The following is an 18,922-nucleotide window of genomic DNA, read 5'->3' as shown; positions in this document are numbered from 1 at the left end:
CAGTCAGCCAGGATCTGCCAGTCAGCCAGGATCTGCCGAAACCACCAGCCAGCCAGGATCTGGTAGATTCATCAACCTGCCTGAGCTTCCCCTCACTCCTGAGCTTCCCCTCACTCCTGAGCTTCCCCTCACTCCTGAGCTTCCCCTCAGTCCCGAGCTGCCTCAGTCCCGAGCTGCCCCTCAGTCCCGATCTGCTCCTCAGTCCAGTGGGGTTCTGGGTGAGGACTACTAGGCCATGGTCGGCGGCGAGGGTGGACTATCCAGGGACGCGAGGAGAAGGGACTAAGACATTGATTGAGTGGGGTCCACGTCCCGTGCCGGAGCCGCCACCATGGACAGACGCCCACCCGGACCCTCCCTATTGTTATGAGGTGCGTTCGGGAGTCCGCACCTTAGGGGGGGGGGGTTCTGTCACACCCTGGTCAAAGTATTTTGTGTTTATCTTTATTTATTTGGTCAGGCCAGGGTGTGGCATGGGTTTTTGTATGTGGTGTGTATGTATGGGGATTGTAGCTAGTGGGGTGTTCTAGCTAAGTCTATGGCTGTCTGAAGTGGTTCTCAATCAGAGGCAGGTGTTTATCGTTGTCTCTGATTGGGAACCATATTTAGGCAGCCATATTCTTTGAGTTTGTCGTGGGTGATTGTCCTTAGTGTCATTGTTCTTTGTTAGGTTACACAAGTATAGGCTGTTTCGGTTTTCGTTAAGTTTATTGTTTTGGTAGTGTTTGTGTTTAGTGTGTTACTTCATTAAACATGGATTGCAATAGACACGCCGCATTTTGGTCCGACTCTCCTTCTCATCAAGAAAACCGTTACACAAACTTAGGCTATGTTTAACCTCTCTAGGGGGTGTGGGACGCTACCGTCCCACCTGGCCAACATCCGGTGAAATTGCAGAGCGCCCAAATTAAATTACTATAAATATACTTTCATTATATGTGTTTGTATGTTCACAGATTAAATTTCACGTTTACGTTTCATGTTTCACGCATGGCTTTTCTTACGAGTTTAACAATTTACATGTGGATTTTTTTACGATCCTAACGATATGTACGTTCAATGTTTTGGCAGCTATCTGGCTCCATATTCAACATTTGTTAACAGACACCTCAAACTAGTTTTAACTATTCTATTTCAATGCCATGGGTAGCTACATCTGTTTTGCAACAATGTTTGTTTTGCAACAAGAGTATCACATAAAAGTGGAAGAAAAAGTTTGCCAGTTCTCTGCATTGAGTTTCTTGTTTAAGTTACACATTTTGTAGTAATTCACCTGTATTCAGCCTCCCCTGGGGGATCTAACCTTGAATGGCAAGATCCTCGAACAAAGACTTCATTCCATATGTAAAATGCTCACCTGCCATGCATAGTTACCAAGTTCATCAAGTTTAAAGTGTAACTTTGTCTTGTGGGGGCAGTATGGCTTTGAGAAAATATTTTCAACCACAAAGTTAATTGTGAATGTCAAATAGCATGTTAGTTAACAGCCAATTGCACAGGAATTATAAATGTTTTGATATTTTAAGGTAGGGACTGAAGCTAATGAGTCAACCCGCGCATCACTAAAACACACACTCTCTCTCTCTAATATCGATGTAACTGCTCCAGATCAAATGAAAATTGGGATGAACCATGCAACACTCCCTGGTCCAAGGCCAGCTCTAGCCTTTTGGATGACCTAAGCGGGATTTGGCAGCGGAGAGAATCTTGCAGGCTACTTATTATTCTTATTGGCTGAGCCGGCACTGCACTGACCTAACCACCCATGGGACACTGAGAGTCACACCATGACAATTAAATTATTTGTGTCATTGGAGTTCAAGTAAACACACTGCTGTATACTGTTTTTTTTCTTCCTTTAAAAGGTATAAAAGGTCAGGGATGTGACAGTACTTTAGTGTGGAATAGTCCACTGACACAGAACATACATTTGTAGGCATATGTCTATATCACAGCAGTCTGGAGAAAGATACAAGGTGATCTAGACTTAAATCCTGTTTTAAATATGTACGTATTTTTATTGATGTTTTGACTCTTCATTCAGACAGTAAGGAAATTAGAGGACACAGGCAAGTGGGAGAATCAGTGAGAAAGGTGGACAGGGATTGAACCCTGTAATGGTAAGATGTATGTGACTTATGATGAGGAGCATTACCACACCACAGCTCTGTATGACTAGCATCCTGTTTGATTCACACACTATGACTGCAGTGTTTGTAAGTGTAACAGTAAAGCAAAGACCGGTAAACTGTAACTGTGTCAATTGCGTTTGTTATTCAAAATATGAATATTATTGAACTACAGTAGGGATGAATGATGTTTGCTTTATGTTCTACTCCGTGTCCATCAATTCTAAGAATGAAGAAATGTTGAATCAATAAGAGATTAATAATTTCACCTGATAGACAGTGTTTTCCTTCACTTGTGAACTAAATATATCTACAAATACTTCTATACTATTGGGAAAATTATGAACTCAACACAACTCACGTCATTTATCCTAGCTGGATATAGTGACATTGGACACTTAAAGTACATGTATTTCATTATATTAACTGTCCTATACGTCTCCATAGTTTTTGCGAACACAGTGCTTATTGTGGTAATATGTATGGAGAGAAGCCTTCATGAACCCATGTATCTGTTTCTGTGCAGTTTGTTTGTAAATGACTTGTATGGTACCACTGGTTTGTTTCCTGCTCTCATGACTCATTTGGTTTCAGATGACCATACAGTTTCCACTGGGTACTGTTACCTACAGATATTTGTCTTGTACACATATGGATCTATTGAATTCAGCAATTTAGCAGTCATGTCCTACGACAGGTACCTTGCTATATGTTATCCACTACAGTATAACAACATCATGACACTCAACAGGGTGTGTATTTTAATTTGTGTAATATGGTTGTACTCTTTTGCAAAATTCAGCATACAACTGTCTTTAACTATTCGTTTGCAATTGTGTGGAAACCTCATGGACAAAGTGTATTGTGACAACTACCTGGTAGTTAAACTTGCCTGTTCAACTTCAGACACGACAGTTAATAAGATCTATGGACTCTGTGGTATTGTTTTGTCTGTCACTGTCCCTTTAATTACCATTGTGTTGTCGTATATTAAGATTCTGACCATTTGTTTGAAATCTTGCATCGAGACCAGACAGAAAGCTTTCAGCACCTGTTCTCCTCATCTGGCCTCGCTGCTCAACTTCTCTTTCGGCTGTTTCTTAACTCTGCTCCAGAGTAGATTTGATAGCCCTATGAGAAATGTTCCAACTGTACTTCACACTTTTTTATCAGTGTACTATCTGATGTGCCAGCCACTTTTAAATCCTATTGTGTATGGAGTTAGGATGGCTAAAATCAGACAGGCTTGTAAATACATACTACCTGTAGGTCTGTACCCTAAAACATAAGCTAGACATTAGTGTGACCTTTTCCGTACTGATTATTAGATTTTTGTGATGTTGACTTGTGTTTTGTTACTGATAGTTTTATTACTGATAGGCTAGTCGCTATAATGAATTGGGCAGAGGATGGCAAATCAGATGTGTAAAACATTTGCTAATTTATGAAATAATGTCATATAAAAAAAAATAAACAGAAGAAGTTCATGACTTTGAATTCCTTACTTAAATGTAAGTATGTAAGGCTGCTTTTGCATAGCAAGCCCAATTCTGATCTCTGTTATTGTTATATGATCTGATCTGGTTGTTCAAAAGACAAATTATTGGAGAAATGATCAGAATTAGACTGCCTGTGTAAACGCAGCCAAATAAATCTAGATATGCAAAACTGTCTGGATCAATCAACAACAGTGAATAAATTGATGTAAATGTGTAAAAGGTAAGCCCACCTTATAGCCCACCATTAGGTCTATCACTAATGTAAAATGGGCTCAGTGGGTACATTTTGGGAGAGAAATCTAGGGAAATACTTCAGCATGAAAACAAACGATATTCTTTCTGGACCAGATACCTTTATTGAGATAAGGCATCTTGTTTTTCCAGGGTCACTGTGAGATGTTTGACCTAGAGAATGTAATAATCCAATAAGGCTCATGAGGATGTATGTATAAAACACATTGGTTAATGTACTCCATCCACACTTTACCATGGGGAAAGCAGACGCCAATAATAAGACCGTAAAGTATAAGTATATAATACCCCTGATAAAGGGAATAGGGTGCAACTTGGGGGGGACACCTTCTGTCATCCCCTCTGGGAGGGTAGGACCTGAAAGTGTACTTGAGAGAATATAGTAGACGGTTGCTGTCCTTTGATTGTCCTCTCGTTGATCTCTTAATGACATCCTCTCCGTGGTCACGATATTTAGTGTGTCATTATGTAACTTGATAGTGCACCTGTTTCTTTGAAGTAAAACACATGTTGAAGTCTAAAGTCATGGCCTGGTGATTGATGTGTAGTGACCTTGTTGAACTTAAAGAAATGTGTTTGAAGTAAAATATGTCAAAAGTATTTTCCGGGGAGGCCTGAGTTTTAACTTTTGAACAGTTCAAACAGTTGGGAAGTTTTATAGTAATCTTGTGGAACTGCTGTGTAATGAGCTTGTGGAACTGCTGTGTAGTGAGCTTGTGACCCATTATAGAATGAACAGGAAAAAGTCATTTCTGGTTAGGTCTACCTGAGTATAAGTAAATCTTACATGCTGACCACACCGCTTCTATCATGTGCGTGAGCGTTGCAAAATAAATGTACACATACTAGTTATTCAATCGTTACACCCACACTGCTCGCGCGCGCCAACGAGCGTCTGCATTGCCAGGCACTAAAATAGAAGTTGCTTCTATTTGTGGCGCAGAACGTGCTGAAAGTCCTGCCTCTCCCATCTCCTCATCGGCTTTTAGAAGCATATGCCCATGTGGCATCTCCTCGTTGGTTATACCCACGTGGGTGATTGAAAGATGAACGGATGTTGGTTGTGGTAATACACTTTATGAAAGTTAGTAGCAAATTGCCATATAAAGTCCAAAGAAGAAAAAGCCTGGAAGGAGGAGAGATGGCTAGAAACAATTCAGTTGACCGTTTTATGTGTAGATTAATTGTTGGATTAGAGGACCTTGAGCATTTCAGATAAAATAGCAACTCAATATGTATATCTCAGGACAAATTAGCTAGCACCAGCAAGATAGCTGTCTAAATAGGACAAATTAGCTAGCAACTGCAAGCTAGCCAAATTGCCATAAATGTTTAATGCTTTTCGACCCATCCCCAAATTAATATAATTGGTTCAGAGTTCATTTTGATATTTCAACCTGCTTGTCGTGATCACGTTTGGTGTGGGGTAACAAAATCAATTTGCGCACAATGGCGCACGCAGATGCACACGCGTGTCCGGTTTGGGCATGGTGTTAGCTTTGTCCTGTGAACACCATGAGCGAGAAGAAACCTCGAGAGATAAACCACAGAAAACTTGTGGGAGGTTACAAGGAGACAAGGACCATGCTCATGAAAATATTATACAAGGAAGGAAGATAAAACACTTTCCAAAAAATAAATATAAACATGTATTGGGTAGTAATGTGTAGTATTGTGTAATAATAACATGTATGATCTATATAGAGGTTTAGTAATAAACATTAGTATCAGAGTTTAATATTAGTAAACTTTAATAAACTTGCATAGTAAACTTGAATAATTGTTTAAATGTCTGTACTAAAGGTTTTGTAGAAAATAAAACTTTTGAAAGAACATTTAATTGACCTTCAATTAAATAAATATTTCTCTCCCTCTGTCTTTCCCCTTGGGTGGGTGTGTGTGGGGCTTGGTTACATGGGGTGGTGTCAGGTTACAAGCGGACACACTAAATATGTGGAACGACATTTATTGGATATTTCAAACTTTTTAAACAAATCAAAAACTGAAAAATTGGGCGTGCAAACGGTCACAAAGTTCAAGGGGGCCGAATACTTTCGCAAGGCACTGTATATACATTTTTGGACTTACAAATTAATAATATATACCCAGGGCCTCCCGAGTGGCAAAGTGGTCTAAGGCACTACATCTCAGTGTTAGAGGCGTCACTACAGATGCGGGTTCAATCCCGGGCTGTGCCAGCCACAACTGGGAGCCCCATGAGATCTCAATTGGCCCAGCATCGTCTGGGTTAGGGGAGGATTTGGCCGGCTAGGATGTCCTTGTCCCATTGCACTCTAGCGACTCCTTGTGGCGGGCCGGGCTCATGCACGCTGTCTTCGGTCGCTAGCTGTGCAGTGTTTCCTCCGACACATTGGTGAGGCTGGCTTCCGGGTTAAGCGAGCAGTGTGTCAAGAAGCAGTGTGGCTTGGCGGAGTCGTGTTTCGGAGGACGCATGGCTCTCGACCTTCGCCTCTCCTGAGTCCGTACGGGAGTTGCAGCGATAGGACAAGACTGTAACTACCAATTGGATATCATGAAATTGGGGAGAAAAAATGATAATAATGAATAAATAATAATATATACCCATTGTTTCTTAAAAAATATGCTGGTATGTGTTCGCTACACCACTTGCATTTCTAAAGACAGCGCCCGGTGCTGGAAATTGATTAGGCATATTAAGGGGGCTTTGTTGGGGCACTATTTAAGAAATAAGAGGTACAGTAGGCTTACTGACAGATGCAATGATTTTATCCATATACTTGTCAGTAGGCCTATAGCTATTTCCTTCAATACTGTCACCATGCACTCCTTAAATAGGCCTACCTCCTTTCTGTGTTGGACTCGGGCCTCATGTCTGGTGTGGAAAAGTATCCTCTGAAAGTACCATGCATGGATTCATAATGACATTTCAGATTGAATTCTTTGCAAACAGCGACAATTTTGTTGCAAACAAGACACACTGGTTTGGCATTGGAGACATATGCTACGATGAACAGGCTATCTTTTAATCGATTTGGTAGGCCTATTAACATTGGGATTTTACTTCTATAATCAGATCGAAATTATTATGTTACTATAATTGAATTTATTAGCCCACTAACCACACGTGTTAAATGTGTAGTGTAGCACACACTGTGTAGGGCTATGAATTGGGCAGCTAGTAGGCTCTTTGCTAATAGGCTAACTATGTTCTGGCACGCCGACTAGCTACAACCTAAGGAACAAATTTGCTGGAGGCCAAACCTAGATGCCAACCCCTGTTGTACATTGTAAATTAAATCACACCCTTCACCACCACTACCACCATCATCATCATCATCATTCAGATCATTCAAACGTGTGGATATAGGCCTAGTCGTCATCTTGAAGAACTTGTGGTTGTCGCAGTGAAGTGAAATTACTTTGTTGTTCACCAGTGCTCTCTGATGAGGAAACAACATGCAAAGTAGCCTAGCAACATCACTCACAAATGGCACAGATGTGTTCGCTATATTGCACTGGTCCTCTTCAATTTTAATTCCAGGTTGCATATCAAGTATTTAAGGGCATATCGAATGGTCTGCTCTGCCCATAACAGTCAAGAATGGTCCACCACCCAAAGAACATCCATCCAACTTGACAAAGTGGCAAAGACACAATTGTGGGAAGCGTTGGAGTCAACATGGGCCAGCATCCATGTGGAACGCTTTTTACAACTTGTAGAGTTCATGCCCTGACAAATTTAAGCTGTTCTGAGGGCAAAAGGGGGTGTAACTCAATATCAGTAAGTTGTTCTTAATGTTTTGTGCTCAGTGTATAGTTAATGTATTACTATACATTTAAATTGTGTTTTAATGCAAAAAAAGATCCACCCTGTTCCATGTGTTCAATGTATTCCATTTACAATTTGGCTCCAGTGCGGTGTTACTTCCATGCTATTATGTTGCGTCTCTGTATGTGTCACGACTTCCACCAAAGTCGGATCCTCACCTTGTTCGAGCGGCGCTCGGCACTCGTCGTCGCCGGTCTTCTAGCCATCATCGATCCACTTTTCATTTTCCATTTGTTTTGTCTTGTCTTCTCACACATCTGGTCTCAATTTCCCTCACTACATGTTGTGTATTTAACCCTCTGTTCCCCCCATGTCTTTGTGCAGAATTGTTTATTGTAAGTGCATGTGCACGTTTTCTCTGGTGCGCGACAGGTTTCATACCCATTTGTTTGTGGTTCTGGTTACAGCTGGTTTTATGAATAAAACTGCTCCGTTGATTACCCAGTTTTCTCTCCTGCGCCTGACTTCCCTGCCGCCAGTTACGCACTCCCTAAGAGTATGTTCCTAGCTGCCAACTAGCTAGCCATTTAACATTGGCTAGACATGTTCTTTTTAATCTGCTCTTCTCTATTAATTACTGTATTTCTAAAGAACATAAGAAAGGCATTACAACCCCCGGGAGGGCGTGTTACAAAAATGGTATCTGTTATTCTCTATATTGTTTCCTTGACAGGTATAGGTGACCATTCGCATATCATACCATGGTAGGCATTTTTTAAATTCAATCTCACAAGTATAATAATCAAGTGAGGAGCTTAGTTTAAACAGATCATCATGTATTAGAAATGGTCGGTCTTAATTTTGGATTTAACATACTGAAATCATATGACTGCAGGATGCAAAGTATAATATTGTTTGATTTAGGCTATGAATTATGTTATAAGGAGAAATGTAAAGGCATCTATATTAGTGAGTACAGATGTGGGCAAATCTATCACTGAATCAATAACAAGTTAAGGAATTATCCATTTATGTTGGCCTTTGTGATATCGTTTTAATTTACAGTATATGTAAGCTACATTACTATAGAGGATTGGCTACTCTTCTTCAAAAATGGACAGCACATCTTTACCAACTCCCAAGACCAAGGCAGCAGCTACTCTTCCCTGGGTCCTGCAAAATTAAGTGAGTTATATACAATTTAAAATGTTAAATGACATTAAATTCTGTAACACTTTACCCAATATATTAGGTGTGTTCCCTCAGGCCACTACTCCACTCCACATATACCACATCCATGTGTACGTGTGTGTAGAGTGTGTGTCTTATCATGTGTATGTGTGTCTGTGCCTGTGTCACTTCACAGTCCCCGCTGTTCCATAACATGTATTTGTATCTGTTTTTAAAATCTGATTCTACTGCTTACATCATATGCCTGATGTGAAATTTAGTTTCACGTACCCATTGGCTCTATGTAGTGCTGTGCGTCTCCCATAGTCTGTTCTTGACTTGGGGATTGTGAAGAGACCTTTGGTGCATGTGTTGTGGTGTGTGCATGGGTGTCCAAGCTGTCTGCTAGTAGTTTATACAAACACCTTGGTGCATTCAGCATGTCAACACTTCTTACAAAAACAAATTGTGATGAAGTCAATCTCTCTTCCACACATAGGGCCAGCCGTATGTGCTTTGTTTGTTAAACCGTTTTATGGGAGCACTGGTTTGTTTCCTGCTCTCATGTTTTACTTACTGTCTGACACATGATATTTCCCTTCTTTATTGTTATCTCCAGATGTATGTGTTGTACACAAACGCTATAACAGAATTGAGTAATTTAGCAGTCTTGTCCTGTGACAGGTACATTTATATTTGTTATCGTCTACGGTATAACAATATTATGACACCTAAAATCATTTGTGGCTTAATTCTGTTGTCCTGGTTGTATTATTTTTCATCAACGCCATCGTTAGAGCTGTTGCAGTGACCTTATTACCACCACACTGGAGGTCACGAGTCATGAAGGCAGTCAAATTCCACGTGACTGTTCGGTCACGGTAATTTGGCTTCTCCAAGCTCTGATGCTGTTGATGGTCATTAGTAGCCTACCAAACTTGCTATCTGCCTGGTACCAATATATTGTCCCTCTAATCACTCTGAAATCAATGCAATTGTTATCAAAAATCTAATCAAAAACTTAATGAGAGCCCATGAGCTCATGTTGCGCAACATTGCTATAGGCTATGGAATTGCGGGAGAAAACAGAGTGATGGCCTCTACTAAAAAGAGGAGGATCCCATCACCTTTCTATAGGCTAGGCCCAATATATTTATCTATATATTTATATTCTAATATTTAGCACATTGCTTAACTTTACAACAGGAGTGAAATGAACCAAAGGAAAAGCATCCTCCATTTTCTATTTAAGTGCACAGATGACATGTATTTTTTCCCGCTGCCCCTGTTTCGAGACATAAGTATTTGATACATATGTATTTGATCACCTACCAACCGGTAAGAATTCCGGCTCTCACAGACCTGTTAGTTTTTCTTTAAGAATCCCTCCTTTTCTCCACTCATTACCTGTATTAACTGCACCCGTTTGAACTTGTTACCTGTAGAAAAGACACCTGTCCACACACTCAATCGAACAGACTCCAACCTCTCCACAATGGCCAAGACCAGAGAGCTGTGTAAGGACATCAGGGTTAAATTGTAGACCTGCACAAGGCTGGGATGGGCTACAGGACAATAGGCAAGCAGCTTGGTGAGAAGGTAACAACTGTTGGCGCAATTATTAGAAAATGGAAGAAGTTCAAGATGACAGTCAATCACCCTCGGTCTGGGGCTCCATGCAAGATCTCACCTCGTGGGGCATCAATGATCATGAGGAAGGTGACGGATCAGCCCAGAACTACATGGCAGGACCTGGTCATTGACCCGAAGAGAGCTGGGACCACAGTCTCAAAGAAAACCATTAGTAACACACTACGCCGTCATGGATTAAAATCCTGCAGCGCACGCAAGGTCCCCCTGCTCAAGCCAGCGCAAGTCCAGGCCCGTCTGAAGTTTGCCAATGACCATCTGGATGATCCAGAGGAGGAATGGGAGAATGTCATGTGGTCTGATGAGACAAAAATAGAGCTTTTTGGTCTAAACTCCACTCGCCGTGTTTGGAGGAAGAAGAAGGATGAGTACAACCCCAAGAACACCATCCCAACCGTGAAGCATGGAGGTGGAAACATCATTCTTTGGGGATGCTTTTCTGCAAAGGGGACAGGACGACTGCACCGTATTGAGGGGAGGATGGATGGGGCCATGTATCGCGAGATCTTGGCCAACAACCTCCTTCCCTCAGTAAGAGCATTGAAGATGGGTCGTGGCTGGGTCTTCCAGCATGACAACGACCCGAAACACACAGCCAGGGCAACTAAGGAGTGGCTCCGTAAGAAGCATCTCAAGGTCCTGGAGTGGCCTAGCCAGTCTCCAGACCTGAACCCAATAAAAAATCTTTGGAGGGAGCTGAAAGTCAGTATTGCCCAGCGACAGCCCCGAAACTGCTGCAGTGTGTGCAAACCTAGTCAAGAACTACAGGAAACGTATAATCTCTGTAATTGCAAACAATGGTTTCTGTAACAAATATTAAGTTCTGCTTTTCTGAATGTATCAAATTCTTATGTCATGCAATAAAATACAAATTAATTACTTAAAAATCATACAATGTGATTTTCTGGATTTTTGTTTTAGATTCCATCTCTCACAGTTGAAGTGTACCTATGATACAAATTACAGACCTCTACATGCTTTGTAAGTAGGAAAACAAGAGCAAAGAGAAAGAATTAGGCAGACAGAGTGGGAGGGTCGTCACCCTCCAGAGTGGGAGGGTCGTCACCCTCCAGAGTGGGAGGGTCGCAACATCTCAAAACATCAGTCAGGAAGTTAAAGCCTGGTCGCAAATGGGACTTCCAAATGGAGAATGACCCCAAGCATACTTCCAAAGTTGTGGCAAAATGGCTTAAGGACAACAAAGTCAAGGTATTGGAGTGGCCATCACAAAGCCCTGACCCAAATCCCATAGAAAATTTGTGGGCAGAACTGAAAAGGCGTATGTGAGCAAGGAGACCCACAAACTTGACTCAGATACACCAGCTCTGTCAGGACAAATGTGCCAAAAAATCACCCAACTTATTGTGGGAAGCTTGTGGAAGTCTACCCGAAACGTTTGACCCAAGTTAAACAATTTAAATGCAATGCTACCAAATACTAATTGAGTGTATGTAAACTTCTGACCCACTGGGAATGTGATGAAATAAATAAAAGCTGAAATAAATAATTCTCTCTACTATTATTCTGACATTTCACATTTTAAAATAAAGTGGTGATCCTAACTGACCTAAAACAGGGAATTTTTACTGAGATTAAATGTCAGGAATTGTGAAAACTGAGTTAAAATGTATTTGGCTAAGGTGTATGTAAACTTCCGACATGTTTAACTTCCATCCTCTAAGGCCAGGAGCAAAACAATGTATGAATTAATGGTTGGATCAGAATCCCCGTTATAATCATTGACCAGTGTGGATAATAAGTCGAACCAGAAGTCCAAATCCCTATCTCCATCCACGGCTAATTTAGGAAAGGGACCTGTTTAGCTACCTATACAGTGCCTTGCGAAAGTATTCGGCCCCCTTGAACTTTGCGACCTTTTGCCACATTTCAGGCTTCAAACATAAAGATATAAAACTGTATTTTTTTGTGAAGAATCAACAACAAGTGGAACACAATCATGAAGTGGAACGACATTTATTGGATATTTCAAACTTTTTTAACAAATCAAAAACTGAAAAATTGGGCGTGTAAAATTATTCAGCCGCTTTACTTTCAGTGCAGCAAACTCTCTCCAGAAGTTCAGTGAGGATCTCTGAATGATCCGATGTTGACCTAAATGACTAATGATGATAAATACAATCCACCTGTGTGTAATCAAGTATCCGTATAAATGCACCTGCACTGTGATAGTCTCAGAGGTCCGTTAAAAGCGCAGAGAGCATCATGAAGAACAAGGAACACACCAGGCAGGTCCGAGATACTGTTGTGAAGAAGTTTAAAGCCGGATTAGGATACAAAAAGATTTCCCAAGCTTTAAACATCCCAAGGAGCACTGTGCAAGCGATAATATTGAAATGGAAGGAGTATCAGACCACTGCAAATCTACCAAGACCTGGCCGTCCCTCTAAACTTTCAGCTCATACAAGGAGAAGACTGATCAGAGATGCAGCCAAGAGGCCCATGATCACTCTGGATGAACTGCAGAGATCTACAGCTGAGGTGGGAGACTCTGTCCATAGGACAACAATCAGTCGTATATTGCAGAAATCTGGCCTTTATGGAAGAGTGGCAAGAAGAAAGCCATTTCTTAAAGATATCCATAAAAAGTGTTGTTTAAAGTTTGCCACAAGCCACCTGGGAGACACACCAAACATGTGGAAGAAGGTGCTCTGGTCAGATGAAACCAACATTGAACTTTTTGGCAACAATGCAAAACGTTATGTTTGGCGTAAAAGCAACACAGCTGAACACACCAACCCCACTGTCAAACATAGTGGTGGCAGCATCATGGTTTGGGCCTGCTTTTCTTCAGCAGGGACAGGGAAGATGGTTAGAATTGATGGGAAGATGGATGGAGCCAAATACAGGACCATTCTGGAAGAAAACCTGATGGAGTCTGCAAAAGACCTGAGACTGGGACGGAGATTTGTCTTCCAACAAGACAATGATCCAAAACATAAAGCAAAATCTACAATGGAATGGTTCAAAAATAAACATATCCAGGTGTTAGAATGGCCAAGTCAAAGTCCAGACCTGAATCCAATCGAGAATCTGTGGAAAGAACTGAAAACTGCTGTTCACAAATGCTCTCCATCCAACCTCACTGAGCTCGAGCTGTTTTGCAAGGAGGAATGGGAAAAAAATTCAGTCTCTCGATGTGCAAAACTGATGAAGAGACATACCCCAAGCGACTTACAGCTGTAATCGCAGCAAAAGGTGGCGCTACAAAGTATTAACTTAAGGGGGCTGAATAATTTTGCACGCCCAATTTTTCAGTTTTTGATTTGTTAAAAAAGTTTGAAATATCCAATAAATGTCGTTCCACTTCATGATTGTGTCCCACTTGTTGTTGATTCTTCACAAAAAAATAGTTTTATATCTTTATGTTTGAAGCCTGAAATGTGGCAAAAGGTCGCAAAAGTTGTGGCAAAATGTGGCAAAAGTTCAAGGGGGCCGAATACTTTCGCAAGGCACTGTAGCTAGCCACCGGTGGACAACAACACAACGAGATGCAACAATTCCAGTTGTTTGTGTCAATGACATATGCTTTCAATGCAATTTGATAGGAGTGATGCCAAAATACAAGCTGGCTTCCCTTGACACTTTTTTTGGTGCGCCAGGACTACTCACAGTTAAGTTCACTCAGTTTAGCTCAATGCTGATTGGCAATTTTTTTATCAAGGGAGGCCAAATGCTTGCTGGCATCCCTTGCAATCCCTGCTGCGGGTGGCAACAATGTCCTACTAGTTTGGACCGGACAGCATCAGATAGATGGCCTACATGTCACATCTTCTCCTGCTCCTTCCCTCCTGTGTATGACGTCGCCAGAATACTAACAGAATACTAACCTCCGGTCCTGGGATTCGTCATTACGCACACCTGTCAATCATTATGATTGACACCTGGACTTCATTATCTTCATAATCTCTTATGTTTTCTCACCAGTTGGTATTGTCCTTGTGTACTGGCGTTTAGCCACATGGATTTGTCTCATTCCTGGTTTTGTTATTTTATCAAACGTAAAAAAATTAATCGCAGTGAGACCCTGTGTTCCATCCTGGGTACCGCGTCTGGCTCTCTACCAGGAACCTCCCACTCCTCCTGCCCTGCAAGAAACTGAGCCCCCAGTATGTGGGGCCGTTCAAGGTTCTCCGGAGTGTCAACGAAGTGACATACAGGTTACAACTACCCAGTCACTATCGTATCTCACCCTCTTTTCATGTCTCCCTTCTCAGGCCGGTGGTTCCTGGTCCCCTCGCTGATACTGTCCCCCACGACACAGTTCCACCCCACCCCTGGACATTGAGGGGGTCCGGCATACGCTGTCAGATCCATACTGATCTCTCGAAGTCATGGGGGTCTGCTCCAGTATCTGGTGGACTTGGAGGGGTATGGCCCAGAGGAGCGGTGTTGGGTTACGGTGGAGGACATTCTGGACACCAACATAATCTGTGATTTCCACCTTTGCCACCCGGACCGACCCGCTCCTCATCCTTGGGGTCGTCCCTCTGGACGGTGTCTTCCTGTGGCTGGAGCCGCGCATCAGAGGGGAGGTACTGTCACATCTTCTCCTGCTCCTCCCCTCCGGTGTACGACGCCAGAATACTAACCATCGGTCCTGGGATTCATCATTACGCACACCTGGCACTCATCATTCCGCGCACCTGTTAGTCATTATGATTCACACCTGGACTTTACCTTCATAATTTCTTCCCCTTTATGTCACTCATGTTTTCTCACCAGTTACCGGCGTTTCGCCATATGGATTTGTCTCGTTCCTGGTTTTGTTGTTTTAGTAAACGTTTCACTTGCACCTGCTTCCCGACTCACAGCTCCGTTATTACACTACACATAGAGAGACAGAGGGGCGCTGTTTCGCTCGCTCAGATGCTTTCTCCGGTGAGATACATTCAGCCTCTTGTGAATTTAAGGAAAATTCTGAAACACAGAGAAAGATAAACTATTAGTCTTTTTCTTGGTCAATCTTTTGGGGGAAGCCCGGCTTCCCTTGGCATCCATGAATGCACACCACTCCTGGGAAGTCAGACCCAGCCAATCAGAATGAGTTTTCCCCCACAAAAGGGCTTTATTACAGACAGAAATACTCCTCAGCTTCCTGATACGCCATACCTGTCAAGTGGATGGATTATCTTGGCAAAGGAGACTTGTTTTTGAGTTGCTGTGCGTTTTGTTGCCAACCTGTTTTGCTACCTGACAAATTTACGGTTTTTACTTTTTAATTACCGTTTATATTTTTGTTTTTTCCTACTCAACTTTTTCACTCCGGACGCTTTATCTGGACACGATTCGTCAGGACCTCCAACAGCCGAAGCTAAGTAGTAACATTAACATGATGCCTTCTAATTGTAGTCGCTGTACTCGCCTTACGGCGAGGATAGCTGTGCTACAAGCCCAGCTTCAGACGCAATCGCTAGGCAAGGGTAATTTCAGTGTAGGAAAGGATGAAACAGCGTCTGTGCCACCAGTAAGTACAGATAGTAGTATAAATCCCCTGGCACAGTCCCCGCAGCCGGACAACTTTCTCACGGTTTCTGGAAGGAAATGCTGTAGGAACGCTCAACCGGTGTCGCTCATTCAGCCGACAGAAACTTTCAACCGGTTTTCCCCATTAAGCAGCGGGTCGGAGTCAGAGGCCGAGTCTTCTCTGGTCTCTACTCCTCCCGTTACGGGGTCTGAGACGCCGAAGCTTCCCACCATTAGCTCTGACAAATTGAAAACTCTAGTCATTGGCGACTCCATTACCCGCAGTATTAGACTTGAGAATCATCCAGCGATCATACACTGTTTACCGGGGGGCAGGGCTACCGACGTTAAGGCTAATCTGAAGATGGTGCTGGCTAAAGCTAAAACTGGCGAGTGTAGAGAGTATAGAGATATTGTTATCCACGTCGGCACCAACGATGTTAGGATGAAACAGTCAGAGATCACCAAGCGCAACATAGCTTCTGCGTGTAAATCAGCTAGAAAGATGTGTCGGCATCGAGTAATTGTCTCTGGCCCCCTCCCAGTTAGGGGGAGTGATGAGCTCTACAGCAGAGTCTCACAACTCAATCGCTGGTTGAAAACTGTTTTCTGCCCCTCCCAAAAGATAGAATTTGTAGATAATTGGCCCTCTTTCTGGGACTCGCCCACAAACAGGACCAAGCCTGACCTGCTGAGGAGTGACGGACTCCATCCTAGCTGGAGGGGTGCTCTCATTTTATCTACCAACATAGACAGGGCTCTAACTCCTCTAGCTCCACAATGAAATAGGGTGCAGGCCAGGCAGCAGGCTGTTAGCCAGCCTGCCAGCATAGTGGAGTCTGCCACTAGCACAGTCAGTGTAGTCAGCTCAGCTATCACCATTGAGACCGTGTCTGTGCCTCGACCTAGGTTGGGCAAAACTAAACATGGCGGTGTTCGCCTTAGCAATCTCACTAGGATAAAGACCACCTCCATTCCTGTCATTATTGAAAGAGATCATGATACCTCACATCTCAAAATAGGGCTACTTAATGTTAGATCCCTTACTTCAAAGGCAATTATAGTCAATGAACTAATCACTGATCATAATCTTGATGTGATTGGCCTGACTGAAACATGGCTTAAGCCTGATGAATTTACTGTGTTAAATGAGGCCTCACCTCCTGGCTACACTAGTGACCATATCCCCCGTGCATCCCGCAAAGGCGGAGGTGTTGCTAACATTTACGATAGCAAATTTCAATTTACAAAAAAAAAAATGACGTTTTCGTCTTTTGAGCTTCTAGTCATGAAATCTATGCAGCCTACTCAATCACTTTTTATAGCTACTGTTTACAGGCCTCCTGGGCCATATACAGCGTTCCTCACTGAGTTCCCTGAATTCCTATCGGACCTTGTAGTCATAGCGGATAATATTCTAATCTTTGGTGACTTTAATATTCACATGGAAAAGTCCACAGACCCACTCCAAAAGGCTTTCGGAGCCATCATCGACTCAGTGGGTTTTGTCCAACATGTCTCTGGACCCACTCACTGTCACAGTCATACGCTGGACCTAGTTTTGTCCCATGGAATAAATGTTGTGGATCTTAATGTTTTTCCTCATAATCCTGGACTATCGGACCACCATTTTATTACGTTTGCAATTGCAACAAATAATCTGCTCAGACCCCAACCAAGGATCATCAAAAGTCGTGCTATAAATTCACAGACAACACAAAGATTCCTTGATGTCCTTCCAGACTCCTTCTGCCTACCCAAGGACGCCAGAGGACAAAAATCAGTTAACCACCTAACTGAGGAACTCAACTTAACCTTGCGCAATACCCTAGATGCAGTTGCACCCCTAAAAACTAAAAACATTTCTCATAAGAAACTAGCTCCCTGGTACACAGAAAATACCCGAGCTCTGAAGCAAGCTTCCAGAAAATTGGAACGGAAATGGCGCCACACCAAACTGGAAGTCTTCCGACTAGCTTGGAAAGACAGTACTGTGCAGTACCGAAGAGCCCTTACTGCTGCTCGATCATCCTATTTTTCTAACTTAATTGAGGAAAATAAGAACAATCCGAAATTCCTTTTTGATACTGTCGCAAAGCTAACTAAAAAGCAGCATTCCCCAAGAGAGGATGACTTTCACTTTAGCAGTGATAAATTCATGAACTTCTTTGAGGAAAAGATTATGATTATTAGAAAGCAAATTACGGACTCTTCCTTAAATCTGCGTATTCCTTCAAAGCTCAGTTGTCCTGAGTCTGCACAACTCTGCCAGGACCTAGGATCAAGAGAGACACTCAAGTGTTTTAGTACTATATCTCTTGACACAATGATGAAAATAATCATGGCCTCTAAACCTTCAAGCTGCATACTGGACCCTATTCCAACTAAACTACTGAAAGAGCTGCTTCCTGTGCTTGGCCCTACTATGTTGAACATAATAAACGGCTCTCTATCCACCGGATGTGTACCAAACTCACTAAAAGTGGCAGTAATAAAGCCTCTCTTGAAAAAGCCAAACCTTGACCCAGAAAATATAAAAAACTATCGGCCTATATCGAATCTTCCATTCCTCTCAAAAATTTTAGAAAAGGCTGTTGCGCAACAACTCACTGCCTTCCTGAAGACAAACAATGTATACGAAATGCTTCAGTCTGGTTTTAGACCCCATCATAGCACTGAGACGGCACTTGTGAAGGTGGTAAATTACATTTTAATGGCATCGGACCGAGGCTCTGCATCTGTCCTCGTGCTCCTAGACCTTAGTGCTGCTTTTGATACCATCGATCACCACATTCTTTTGGAGAGATTGGAAACCCAAATTGGTCTACACGGACAAGTTCTGGCCTGGTTTAGATCTTATCTGTCGGAAAGATATCAGTTTGTCTCTGTGAATGGTCTGTCCTCTGACAAATCAACTGTAAATTTCGGTGTTCCTCAAGGTTCCGTTTTAGGACCACTATTGTTTTCACTATATATTTTACCTCTTG

At 42.4% G+C, this 18,922-nt stretch overlaps 1 protein-coding gene across 1 annotated transcript; it reads left to right on the top strand.

Annotated features, from left to right (window-relative positions):
• Positions 1 to 2,470: 2,470 nt before the first annotated feature.
• On the top strand, positions 2,471 to 3,537 carry LOC110507638 (olfactory receptor 11A1-like). The gene has a single exon (XM_021587754.2). It carries the CDS (start codon positions 2,471 to 2,473, stop codon positions 3,416 to 3,418), a length of 948 nt encoding a protein of 315 aa, XP_021443429.2. The 3' UTR covers positions 3,419 to 3,537.
• Positions 3,538 to 18,922: the final 15,385 nt, after the last annotated feature.

The sequence above is a fragment of the Oncorhynchus mykiss genome, chromosome 27, assembly GCF_013265735.2.
Source record: "Oncorhynchus mykiss isolate Arlee chromosome 27, USDA_OmykA_1.1, whole genome shotgun sequence".
Taxonomy (NCBI): Eukaryota; Metazoa; Chordata; class Actinopteri; order Salmoniformes; family Salmonidae; genus Oncorhynchus; species Oncorhynchus mykiss.
This window is presented reverse-complemented; position numbering and strand designations above follow the sequence as displayed.